This window comes from Chrysemys picta, chromosome 6 (assembly GCF_011386835.1).
Source record: "Chrysemys picta bellii isolate R12L10 chromosome 6, ASM1138683v2, whole genome shotgun sequence".
Lineage (NCBI taxonomy): Eukaryota > Metazoa > Chordata > Testudines > Emydidae > Chrysemys > Chrysemys picta.
Window position 1 is genome coordinate 56,736,817 of NC_088796.1, and position 13,744 is coordinate 56,750,560.

Below are 13,744 nucleotides of genomic sequence, written 5' to 3' on the forward strand. Positions count from 1 at the left end.
CAGTACATAGTGACCCACCTTAAGACCAATGGGACCTGGGGTCCCTGGGTTCCTTGGGCCCAGCTCCACCTAGTGCTTGGTTGCATAAACTAATAGACAAATCCTGTGATGTCTAGGACATTACAAATTACAGATACAAGGAATCAAGGGCCAACAGATTATGAAGATATACAACAATTATTCCTGGAAAGAAATAAAGTCAGAGAAAAAAAAGGAATTGGGTCAAAGGGGGCAGGCAGAGAGTCAAGTACCAGTATATCAAATAAATGAGTGAGCAACCACTCTGCCAAAATAAACACTCCCTCCCTCAAAAGCCCACAACAAAGTGAAAGTAAAGAGAATGCTCCCTGAGGTCTCCCCGCAGGCTTTAGCTAGCTGGTGGAGCTGGACCTTGAAAAAGAGTGTGGTGTCCTTCACTGAGAAGCCCTGGCCATTCTCTGGCTCTAGTGCTGGGGAGGTCTACTGGGTGCAGCTGCCAGTCAGTGCTTTCTTGCAAGGCGGAGTCTTGGAGCTCAGCCTCTCTTGGGGAGTGGAGTGCTCCTGGTCACTCAAGTCCTGTCCCTTGGATCCCAATGCAGGGGGAAGCCTACAGGTCTCAGCAGGCAGGCTGCCCTTTCAGGTCAAGACAGATTCTGGTTCTCTGCTGCACAGAGAAGTTCAGAAACTTCATCATCTCCTGCTACTGGAACCTGACTCCCTGCATCAGCTCTGTCTCCGAGTCCTCAATGACTTTCACCACCCAGGCTCAGCTCAATCTCCTAGCAGTCCCAGTCATGTGCAAGCTCTCTGAGGGTCTGCAATTGGTCACCTGGATGGGCCCATCAGGCTCTGGCCCAACCCCCTTTGTCTGTTTTTGTGTCTTGAGCACAGTGATGCAGACAGTCTCTGTTTCAGTTCCCTCAGTCTCTATGCTGCTGTTTGTGGAAGCTGTTTTTTCTGAAGTCTCCCAGAATGTTAAGGAAGGCTACATGGTTATTTTAAATGTGATCAATGCATTTATTTATACATATATTTAAAAATATTATAGTGACAACTTAAAACAATAATATAATTGTCAAAATGGATTATAGATGGGTGAATAATAAATGTCATGTTTAGCAAATAGTTTATTTGAAAAAATCATGACAGTCAACTAAGTTGTCAATTAAATATTATTCAACCAGCACTAGTATTGATACTGTGCCCCTAGGTCCAGATTTTCAAAATGGGTGTTTTAGACACTTAAATCTGTTTTTAAGAGATCCAAATAAAAATGGCTTGATTTTCAGATGTGCTGTAGTCATTGAGAGTTGTGGGTACTCAGCATCTCCAAAACTCAGGCCAGAGTTAGTTAAGAATTATTCCTCCCTCCCTGTGTTTCTGATTGTTTTCCCCAACTAAACAGCTTGCATTTTTCCAAAGTGACTCTCTTTTTGCTGTTTGCTGTCAGTGTTGCTAACTTCTCTGGATCTCTTTCAATTATTTTTCTGTCTTCAATGGTGTCACACCACCTCTCAGTTCAGTATCATTTGCATATTTTGTTAATGCTCTGTTCACACTTTTTTTGCTGATAGATTTTTACAAAAGCAAATCTTGGTGAAGGCGCTTACAATAATAGTATGGCAAAATGTTTGACCAATTATTATTTTTTTTTTTTACTGTTTAGATAACATTTTCAGAAGGTCAGGCCCTGTCCACAATCACCCTGACAGTTCTTGCAGACAACATTGCAGAGCTTTCTGAAACTGTTGCTATCACACTCACCCATGTCACTACTGTGGGCATTAAGGATCCCATGAGAGGAGCCATCATAGACCCTAAGAGAGCACGAGCTGTGCTTACCATTTTGCCTAATGATTCTCCCTATGGTGTAGTTGGCTGGCATACGGAGTCTCTCTTCGCTAAAGTAGCGGAGCCTGAAGGTAAGTCAGTCTTATGTTCCTGCTAAGGAGCGAATATAATGGCATACAAAAGTTGTCATCTTTAGAAGTTCTGATATCAATGATGCTTTCACTGGTTACACATTTCCTCTTTCTGCTCTGCAATGTCATCATCACCTTTCAATATTATGAACTGTATGCCGCAAATTTGTTAACTATAAAGTATTAACTAATTAAAGGCAAATGGCCTGATCCTGCTGGCACCCACTGCTATGCCAGTAGCTGCCAGACATCAGAAAATCTTTGGAGGGGAGATGGCATGGAAGGCTGCTGCTGCTCCCAAGCAGTGAATTTAACTGTCCATTCACATTCTCTGTGACTTGCAGTGGGGACAAACAGGATGTAGGTAGGAGGTAAAGGAGTGAAACCTCTGCTGTGATGCTGGTGCAGTCATACTAGATTCTGGAACTTTGCTGGACTTATAGGGCTGTCTGGACTGCATGCAGAGCCACAGTGGTCTTTACTTGAAGACTTTTCCCTACTCCATATTGTCCATCAGCAGTTATTGTTCCTGTAGAGCTCACATCCTTTCCCCCAACAGCTTAGCTCCACCACTAGTTTTCCCCCTCTCCTTTCCATGCCATCAGGCTCCCAATCTATCCTTCTCCTGCCTCAGACTTTTCTCCTTCCACCTGCTTCTTTGACATTGGCATCCCATCACCCCTCATCTCCTACGGTTTCAGAAACCCTTTGCCCAGCCTCCCAATCTTCCTTTTATGCACTAGCAGCTGCAGCTGGTCTGAAAAATTCTGGCAAAATATTATTTCATTGGAACTTGCTGATATGTTGAAATTGAAATGAAGCTCTGGCAGAATCCAGACACCAGTTTGCCCACCTTGCTTCTTGGTAACCAATTGAGAGTTGGGCTGACCCAGGGGTCAGGTAGCCCTGGGAGTCCCAGGGTCCCATCTCCTCAGTTGGCTGGGGCTCCCAGGGCTCCCAGGCTTTTGGCTCCCCATCTGTCCTTGAGGTGGAATTTTGTTTAGAAAACATCAAGACTAAACATTTTGATTTTTCAAAATGACTTTTTCCAGATTTCTATTTTGTGGAGGATTTCAAGATTTCTAAAGTTGTTTTTGTTCCAAATTGAAACAAAAATACATTTGAAATTCTCCATAAAATAGAAATCTGAAGAAAAAATTCGTTTTGAAAAAAACCCCACCCAGTTCTCCACCCAGCTCTAATAACAGCCACCCACCTGCAGTCTTTTCCTCTAAAAGGAGAGTTCTCCCTGCTTCCATCTCCCCATAAGACATGTTTTTTCCCCCCCACTCCTGTCTCTACCAGCAGGGCTAGCAGGATTCACCCACAACTTCCATCCTGGAAGTTTTACAAAGGCAGAAGAAAATAGTCTGTTGTGTGCTCTTTTCTGTGCATGAAATATGCTTTTAGGACCCTGGCCTGTCCTCCTTCCCTGCCACAGGAGTAGCGTGCCCAGCAGATGTAATCAAGTTGAATTTTTTAGTAATTTATGTGTTCTATACATATGTATAAAAGATATTCCCCATGCTACTGCATTACAATGATTTTTGTTTGGCAGCTGATAATTTATTGGAGTTTAATCTGTAAATTTTTTTTTTAAGTATTTCAGAGCATGTCGCATGTAGGGCTTTTCCAGATGAAAAGTAATAGAAATGGACACTGCATTGTAGTTCAACATTTACAAGCAAAAACATACACTAGTTGCCTTTTCCCCTCCTTTTGTCTTACCCTTAGCCTTTCTGGTTTGTTACTTTTACCCACCCCTCCTGCCCTAGATACAGGACTTGAAGCCACACGATAGGTGTTCTGCAATTTCTTGGACTCTGGGGAAAATCTAGTTTCCCAAAGGGGATCTGAGTCATCACTGGTATGAGTGCATTTCCTTTTCTGGGGAATTTGAGATATAGACACGCACGAATGAAGGGCAATCTGACTCTTGCCACCAGAGTCACTGCCACAGAGGTCGTTTCCTATATCAGTATCAATAGTGACTTCAGAATGATTTAAAATGCATGAAGGGCACTTGAAACAGGGGTATGGAGGGAGGGGGAAACTGAATGAAAATGTATATTAAAGTAAAGGTTTTGTATAACAAAATTCAATTCTTACGTTTCTCAAAAATTTTTCCTCTCAAATTGCTACCCGCCCCTGCATTCTGTGCAGAGATTCAAATGTCCCTCATGCGCTTTCAAGCAGCTTAAGTTACTAAATGTTTAGGTATAGAGTGCACTGGTTATGATGTTGAAGATGAATTCATGCTCTAACATTCCATTGATTTCAGTGAGTGATTAATCGGATGATTCTAGCACAGTGAGATGAAGTGGAAAACAAGCAGAGAAAGGGTTAGAGCAATCATATGTTGATGGGTTTTTACCAGAGCTAATATAGATTTCTTTCCCAATTCATCTTACAGAGAATCCTACTATTGTTACTTTACAAATTCTTCGAGAACAAGGATTTGTTGGAGATATTGCAGTACAGTTGAGCACCAAACCTAATTTTGCCCTTCAGCCCTTCAACCAAGCCACAGAGAATCAGGATTATGTGATAGAAAAAGAAACAATAATTATGGCAGAGAACACAATCACGACTTACGTTATAGTCACCATTTTGCCTGTAAGTAATTGAAAAGAAGAGACATTTTTGTTATATTTTAAGAAAGATTATTATACTGTAGGTTCTGTCCGGGGCAAAAGGAAAAGTGTAACATTCTATAAGTATTGTAGGAGGAAAGTTAGCTCATTAAATCTGTTTCAGTAGAATCTGGACACTGGTAACTAGTTTGTGAGCAATCCAAATTGCTTTGTTTACTGTGAAACAAGTAATTTAGTTTTATGGAAACTTGTTTTTGAATTTTAAACCCTCTCGGGAACATGTTGGGTTGTAAATTTGGCACAACTTCAAACTGTAAAATAATTTATTTCACTTTACATGCCTTTAACAGATTTATTGTTCAGATTCAAGAAACACCAATTTATTGGGGCCACTAGACTTTATCATGACCAAAAAAAATGTGTTTTTATAGGATGTTCAAAGTCCTTCAGGTCCTCCTAGTCAGCAGTGTTTTCAGAAATCCTTTCCCCCCTTTTCATAGGTGATGTGACATGAGGCAGGGAATTAGTTATTTAATCTCAACTGCCATGGTTTTACCTGATTCTGCTCAGTCAGCAGCCAGTCAGTTTCCTCCTTTAGTAATATCCATCTTATAACATGAACTTACAATGGGGGTGACATTTTAAAAACATTTTCACAGGATAACGTTCCAGAATTACAGGAAGGATTTGTAATCAATATTACTGATGTGCATCTTTTGGATTCCTCTCTTGCTGGAGGGCAGCCAAGTGTGAAGAGACTTGGGTTAGAAATAGCTGAGGTAATAATTGAAGAGAATGATGACCCCAGAGGAATATTTAGTTTCAATGTTACGAAGGTAAGACTGAATTTTAAACATTTACTATTGTATTCTAGCAGTAGGTTCTATATTTTTAGGCTGCATTTAAAAATGATCTTAAAAAGATTTCTAGCACTAAACATCAGTTACACTGATCATATACTGGACAAGCAATTTCTATACAAAAGTTTTCTTGCTGCTAATGATACTTAGTTCATGAGATCATTGGAATTGTTAAAACACTAGTGGGTTATTTTTACCCTAACGATGTCAGATTAACCATTTGATCTTTCTTTAATAATAATAATAAAAATATTACTTGTTTTATAGATTTATATATAAAGGGACTAACTCATTACTTTAATGCATAGCCCCTTACCTTTGGCTACTTTTGAACATTTTGGTATCAGCCTTTTTGCACGGAATGAGAGGAGAAATACATTTGCCTTGGCACTCAACATGTTTTCTGAATTTTCAGGATTTTAGTGGAGCAGTTGCTGGTTATGAGGTGCCTCCACCACAGAACATACTGAAGCTGCCAGTTGTTCGAAAGGCTGGGAGGTTTGGGTCAGTAAAACTATACTGGGAAGCTATGCCTGCCAGTGCTAGCATGGAAGACTTTACGCCATCATTTGGAAACCTTACATTTGCAGATGGACAAGTATGCTGTTGCTGAAAATATAAACATGTCTGAGTTAAGAAGTCTCAGGTCTTTTGCATTTGTTTTCTTGAAAGGATATGAGTATAAAGTCTCAGAGGACATTTATGTTTACTATTTATGGTCCAAATCCTGTGAACATGTACACAGGTACTTAACTTGAAGCACATGCATAGTCAGTTCCATTGACTTTAACGGCACTACTCAAGTACTTAAAGGGAAACATGTTCATAAGTGTTTGCCACATTGGGGCCTATATCTTTACACCTCCACCAGTAAAAAAAAACAACAACCAAAAAACCCACCCTTATTTTTGCCTGATAAGTGGGAACCTTTTAATTAGCCCATGTTTTGTGTGGACTTACACAATGAATTTGTATGTTTCTTAAGCTGCATTGTTAGATTTCACATCACACTTGGAGACACAAAGTGTGCACTTTTAGGGGCAGCTGATTTCATGTGTTGGAAAATGGACCTTGGCAAACAAAGGTATTCTTTGTGAACAAAATCATGTTTAGAGCCAAATATAATACATTCTGTGTATTACTACATATTAAAGAAGCGTACAGCAGAAGAGGTAAGCAGGAGCCATTCAATCCGAACGCATTTTCTGAAAATACCTTTTCATATTTGCAGCATGAGGGCCAAGGATAACAAATTAGAGAAGGAGTTGGCAATGTACACCATTGTGGGTTTTTTTGTATTAATGTGAAAGTCTGTGAAAAAGGGTCCGTCAAATTAAATTGTTTACATAATTTAGTAATTTCAAAAATCAGTTTTCTGATCACCCTTGGAATAGTTAAAAGAATCCATCCAAATTTTCATAATTGTTTTTTCTGCTTCCTTCCTGTTGTTGAAAAGTGCCCCTTGGATGGGTCCAAGAACTGCAATAATTCCACACATGTTTAGTCTTACCCCTTCCTCTCTCTGCTGTGAAAATGCTTCCCTGCCACTTTCTCAGTTTCACTTTCAGCTCTGCTGCTGCTGCTGTTAATAGTCAACACCCTCTTGCAGGGCCTAGGAAAGTGTGCGCACCTGAGTTTCCTCAAGAGCAGTATACGAGGCAGAAAGTGTGAATGACCATCAACAAAACAGTGCTGTCAAATATACAATGTGAAGAAACGGAAAAGTGTTTATTTTCTTTGTCTAATGACTTTCAGTAATAGTGATCTTTACTTGTAATAATAGTAAGCCCAAAATTTCCATATGGAAATGTGATTATTTAATTCACAGTATATTGGGATTTCAGTAGGTTACATTGCTCACAATTTTAATAGGAATCCAGAAAGTTTGCATAAATGAGTTTTAAAAATATTTCCAACATTCTGGTATGGTTTTGTTTTAAAAAGCCAAATATATAAATAAGTAAGCAAGTTTGGGAGCCAAACTAAAACAATTTAGCAATCTTTTGCAACTTACAAAATCTAAGACTTAAATTTTCTGAGTTTCATTCATAAAATACAATAGACTGAATTCACTGTTTTGTCCTGTAATGTTTTATTGGTTCTTGTTTTTTTGCAGGCTGCAGGGGTGATAGAGATCACAATCATAGATGATACTGCAGTAGAATTTTTAGAGCTGTTCAACATCACTTTAATCAGGGTGACAGGTGGTGCCAGACTTGGGGATGACACTATGTTGACTGTCACTATTCCACCAAATGATTCTCCTGTTGGAGTATTTGGGTTTGAAGAAAAGAACGTAAGTGTGAGCAACATGGTGCAGTTTTAAGTATAAACAGGAAGAACGTTATGTATCATCAACCACATAGTCACTTAGAGTCAACTATCAATGTGCAGATTTTCCTGAACGTAGCTTTGTACAAAATGTCATTTCTGCAGCCCAGCATCTCCCACAATTCTTGCCACCGGGGCTGCTCTGCTCACCCTTGCAGCTCACAGAGGTAAATCAGTGTTTTGGTGCCACTGCTCTATTCATGCCCCCTCTGCTTGTGCTTGTGGTCAGATTCTCTGCCTCCACAGCAGCATGCAGATATTAGTTTCAGTGCTCCATTCTTTCATCTGCCTAAAAGGGTATTTTTTGACTAATTCTGGGGCAGATTTGAGCAGTGTTCTCCCTCCCTTACTCCCCCCCCCCCCCCGGGCCAGTTTTTAGTCAGCTGTTGGAATCCAGGTGAAGTCTCCTCTGCAGTGTCTCCCTGCTGGCTCCTCCACATCTTTTTTGTATGGGAGAGCTGTCTAGAAAGCAGTGAAAGAAATCCAAATGGAGCTCCATCTGTGAAACTGCCTTCCCAAACTCAGCAGATGGTGAGTTGTGCCAAGCCTGCACTCAGTCTTCCATTCCTAACTCTATTAGGTCTTGGGGCTATGAGTCGGACTGGCATGTGGGGGTCTCTTACCCACCAGAGCAGCCGCAACTCCAAAATGGAAGATACTGACCTGGAATCTCTGTGCAGAACTGGGAGAGGCTCCAAGGATGAGGAGGACATGGTCAGCTGATTCAGGGGTAAGTCCTAAGAGGCCCTTGGAGAACAGAGAGGGGAGACTTGTAGAGGTCACAAGTCTTAAAATAGGTCTCGAGTGTCCTGGGGAAAGAACCAGGGGACCGCCCCACCCCCTTCCCAATTTGGCCAGAGAGCTGTGGAAATGTTTCCCTTCCCCTCTTCGTGCAGGAATGGGCCCCAGTAGGTGAGGACTCAGAAAGAGATCTCAGAAGAGGTCTCCAGGCCTATAGGAAAGCTAGCTGCAAAAGGCCTTACCAAAGCCACATTGGATCTCATATGGTTTCTAAGTGAGCAAAAAAGTGAAAAAATCAAAAAAGGGGAAGAAAAAGCCTAAAGGATGTAGGAGGTATGAATCCTGTGATGACTCCTCCACCGAGGATGGTGAATTGTCAGGCTCTGACTCCGATCAGGACTGGGGAAAGACTTAGCAAAGCCACATCATGCCTCTAAGACAGAATTCAGACTGGCCTTCAGACAAAGGCACTCCTTTCAGCCTTCATCCTCACAGAAATACCAGCAAAGGGACAGCAAGCTCTCCAAAACAAAGATCTGGAACCATGGCTCCAGCGGGAACCCTGTTAGCCTGTTTATGACACAGACCACATAAGTCTCTGCCTCTGCCCTGAGCTGAAATTAGGGGGAAGGATTTCCTAATTCCTAGAGGAATGGGTTGCATTGACCAGTGGTCAGTGAGATAGTCAGCACAGGATACTCCTTCGAGTTATGGGCTACACCTCATCTGTTCTTCATCCAATCCCACATATTGAATGACCCCAATAAGCATGGCCTAATCCAGAACAAGATGTCTCCTCTCCTGGATACTGAAGTAATAGCAAATGTCCCTTCAGAAAAAAGTTTCTCAGGGTTCTACTGCATCTTCATTGTTCAGAAGCATGCAGGGGGAATCTGTGCTATTCTACATCTCAAAAGGCCCAACAAGTGGATGAACAAAATGAAGTTCCAGATTGAGACCTTAACCTCTATGGTGTCATCCCTGTCCCGGGGGATTTTCTGACATCAGTGTATTTGGTGGATGCATACCTCCACATCCCGATCAGACTGTGCATCAGTAGATATCTAAGGTTTGCTTATGGCAGGAAGCGTTATCAGTACTGGGCACTCCCATTCCGCTTGTCCTTGGCCCCGTGGGGCTTTACAAAGATAATGGTGGTAATCAGAGTCAGACTCAGATAACAGGTTATCCACCTGTATCTCTTCCTAGTCGATGTCTCAATCAGAGCGCTATCCCCAGCAACAGCACACAGAGCTACATCCCTGACATTGAATCTCCTGCAGGCACATGGCTTTATTATCAACATTAAGAAATCTTCCATCCACCAAAATAACTCACTTGGGAATGGACATAGACACTTTGATAGTGAGGCTATAGCCTTCTCTAGAAGGGTTCCATGGCACTATGGCACTAGGCCTTGAACTGCTAGGCCTCCCAGTATCATGCATAGAGATCGCTCCATGGGCACAACGATACATGAAGCACCTTCAAGGCGTTATCTTAAAGGTATGGGACCACTCCCTAGAACACATGAAGGATCAAGTGAAGGTTATGGGGCATCAGGTGATCAACTCCTTAAAATGGTGGTCAGATCCACAAGATCCCCTGATTCTTTCAACCGATGCCAGTCTGGAGGGCTGAGAAGCACACTTGGGTCTCAAACAGCCCAAAGCAACCTGGAGGAAAGGACCCACAGCAGAAACCTCCCAGAACTAGGAGAAGTCAAACTGGAGTGACTAAGGTCCCACTCCAGCCTAGAGGGGAGCCACATTCAGTCAGACAACACGACCATAGTCACATATAGGAACAACTAAGGGAGAAGAAGAAGTCCAGCACTACACGCCGAAGCGATGGAAATCATGAAGTGGGCAGAACTTTTTCTCCCTCATGACAGTTCTCATAAAGTGAAACCTGAACTAAAAGGTGGACTGGCTCAGCAGGTGGAAGGTGAACAACTTCGAGTGGTGCGTAAATCAGGAAGTCTTCAAGTTAATTGTCCAGTCATTAAAACTGCCCTCAACTGATCTATTTGCAAACCACATGAATGCGAAGAGACCAAAGTACTTCACCACGGAAGTGACCCCCAGTTTCATTGGGACAGATGCCCTATTGCAGAGATGGCCAGAGGGCCTTCTCGTTGCATTCTCACCCTTTCTATTGTTAGAGAAGGTGGTCCAGAAAATAAAATCTGAGCGGGCAACAGTAATACTGGCAACCTCACACTGGTTTTCGAATCCGATAGACCTGAAATTAGGAACACTACTACATCTCCCAACGAGACAGGGAATCCTCTCACAAGATCCTCTTCTTCATCCAGACCTGAACTAGCTGTATCTAACAGCCTTGTTATTAAAACTGGAAACGCTAGTTTGTTGGGTTTGCCCTCCAAAGCCATCAGGACACTTCTTCCTTCTAGAAGAGTATTGACTGTGAAAGCATACTCCTCTATCTGGACTAAATTCAGTGTCTGGAATCAGAAAGCAAATCCTAGAAATCCAGGAATTCTTATCTATCTTTGAATTTCTTCAAGAAGGGATAAAAAAGATCTCCAACCCAGCACCATTGCACATCAGATGTCTGCCCTTAGTAGCGTGATATTCACAAGATCTGCAGACTCTCTGGCAGAGAATCCCTAGTAGACAGATTCCTTAGGGCAGTCCAATTAGCCAGGCCAGCATTCAGGCCTCTTTTTCACTTACCACTTGTATTGATAGCCCTCATGAACCACCTCTTTGAACCACTGATGCAGTGTCAGCATTTTATTTGTTCATCAAAACTTGCTTCCCGATAGCCATCAGATCTGTCAAGTGAGTGTTGGATCTGGTGGCACTTATTGTGTATTTTTCATGACGTGCTCAGAATTCTGGAATCATTTATCCTGAAAGTAAACTCCTCCTTCCATGTTTTCCAAAAGGTGGATCTCCCTTCATTTGGCCAAGGCCACAGCATCCCAGCAAGGAGAGGTGGCATACTTTAGATGCTAGAAGGAACCTGAAAATTTGCCTCAAACGTACAAAGCCCATGAGGAGATCAGATGCTCTTTGCGAATCTTTCCACTGAAAATACCAAAGACGCAGAGCTTCCAAGTCCTCCATTATTAGGTGGATTAAACTATGCAGCATGGAAGTGTAGAAGGCATTAGAGATTCTGGTTCTGCAAGGGGTTCAGGGGGCACTCCACACAATCCCTGGGGACCTGGTGGGCAGAAAGAACTATTGCATTCACAGCGGAAATTTGTAAGGTGGCCACCTGATCAACTGCTACTACCTTTATTAAGACAAGTTGGACTTCCTGTCCTCTGTAGAGGTGTCCTTTGGCAGAAAGGTGATGCAGGTGGTAGACCAGAAATGATTTTTGCCCCCTGAGAAAATGTTATAAGCAAGAAGGGATACTGCTTTTCCTTTTCTTTTGACCTTCTCTATAACCCTTTCTACATCTGTTCACTACTTACTACTTCCCAGATGTCAAGAACTGTGGGAGACACTAGGGTGAAGAATGGAAAATTTCATATTGATAATTTCCTTTCCACTAGTAGCGTTTCCCACAATTCTATCCATCCTAAATGGCTCAAGAGCGAAAAGGTCAGATGCTGAGTGGGATCTGTATCATGTGACTGTATTTTTCCAGTTGCGATCCCCTGTGCATAGTTGGTCAGTTACCTTTGAAGTATTTGTTAATATTGTTATACACATTTTTACAGCTTTGGAATAATTTATTTGGCCACAAGTGGGAGCAGATGGAGTTTGGCCAGAGCAGTGGCACCAAAATTTTGCTCTACCTTCATGAGCTGCAAGAGTGAGCAGAGCAGCCTAGACGTCAAGAATTGTGGGAGATGCAAATTGCAGAAAGGAAATTCTCTGTGAGAAATTTTCTATTCTTGCATTTGGTCATTAAGAGACATGATGTTTTTTCTTCTCCCCAGTTGCTGAGTACATTTTCATAAGCAGGGGACAGGCCTGAAGAAACTATTGGAATTTTGATTATTTTTTTAGGGGGAGAGGTGTTTTTGGAAGGGAGGTGAAAGGAAGCAGTTAATGAACAGAGAAGGAATTGTGAAAAAAAATAATTAAATGGCCTACGTGAGAGATTGTGTTGGATACACATGTGAACGCCAATGTTAAAAAAAGCTGGCTTCCCTCCTGATTCAGGAAGAGAGCGAATCTATTGGCTTTACAGTCTAGTTGAATTTACATCCAGTTCTGTCACATTATTCCCACCTAATAATTGTGTGTGCATATATGTCGAGCAAAGGTATCAGGAACAAAGTTAATAGGTACTGTGGTCTGAACTGCAGAGGGAGTTTTCAGAAATACCTTGGTCTGTCTTGTTATGCTATAATTTGCTTATTGTATTTAGTAGTCACAATTTTTTTTTAAATCACTGGTCTCCCTTTTCCAGTAGGATTCTGGTTAGGAAGACCAGGAATTAATACCTGTGCTAGGCCTGCTTGTGAGAGCTCAGTGCTGAGTTGCCATGTTTTCCTAGGCCCCTTGTCTCAACTACTTCACACGCAGATTGCAGACAATATCTGCAGCCTCTGTGAAGTGGGCTCTCACAGACTTGGGTAGGTCTTCCCAGTACTGACACTCCTGATCCTGGGGCATGCTCAGAACCTTTTAAAATCAAGCCTGTTTTTTTTTATGAGCTTAAATGTGGATTTGGGAGCTTAGCTTTAGGCATTCAGGTTTGAAAATACTGGCCTTATTGTGTAAGGCAAGAGTCAAGCTTTCCTCTATGGAAGGGAGAGAAAAGGATGTAAGAGAAGAGGGAGAAAAAGAGGGGCTGTTCCTCTTCTGTATTGAAATCCATTATAAAATATCCATTGACTTCAATGGCAGCAAGACTGCGCCTGGAAGGAGGACAATAAATAAAGGATTTGAAATGTTTTCCCTATCCTCTTCACCGAAAAAACCCCTAAAATCAACATTTTCCTTTTCAGTTCTTTCGCAGCCTTGTGTTCTTCCATTATTTATTTATTTTTCTCTCTCCACTAAATGCTTCCTCTTTGGGAAGTTTGGGGCTTCCTCTTGAAGTCATAAGAAGATAAGGGTGACATCTTTGTTTCTGGCTGATAGCTTGAAAATTAAGTACAGACACTAATTAGAACAAAGAGATTATAGCAGCCAATCTGAGTAGAGAAATTTATATATTCACAGTGCATTTATTGAAAAATAACCATATAGAGATTATGCAAATCCTTGTACTCTGCAATAATGGGTGTGAAGAAATCAGTCAGATTCCCCTATATTAGGGTTATTGAGAAATAACAGTATAGTGGTCATGCTGATCAGACACTGAAAACAAATAAACATGCAAG

General features: G+C 41.7%; 1 protein-coding gene across 9 annotated transcripts in view; it reads left to right on the plus strand.

Moving 5' to 3' along the window:
- Positions 1 to 13,744, plus strand: part of ADGRV1 (adhesion G protein-coupled receptor V1) — a 443,810-nt gene that overhangs the window by 148,405 nt on the left and 281,661 nt on the right. For all 9 annotated transcript variants that reach the window (XR_010602227.1, XR_508681.3, XR_010602226.1 and 6 more), the window contains 5 exons: positions 1,646 to 1,901; positions 4,315 to 4,517; positions 5,155 to 5,331; positions 5,771 to 5,953; positions 7,472 to 7,651. Coding sequence is in view for 6 of the 9 variants with exons in the window: in XM_024104505.3 (XP_023960273.3) it covers positions 1,646 to 1,901; positions 4,315 to 4,517; positions 5,155 to 5,331; positions 5,771 to 5,953; positions 7,472 to 7,651 (999 nt within the window). In the remaining 3 variants the exon portion in view is untranslated. The remainder of the gene's footprint in view (positions 1 to 1,645; positions 1,902 to 4,314; positions 4,518 to 5,154; positions 5,332 to 5,770; positions 5,954 to 7,471; positions 7,652 to 13,744) is intronic.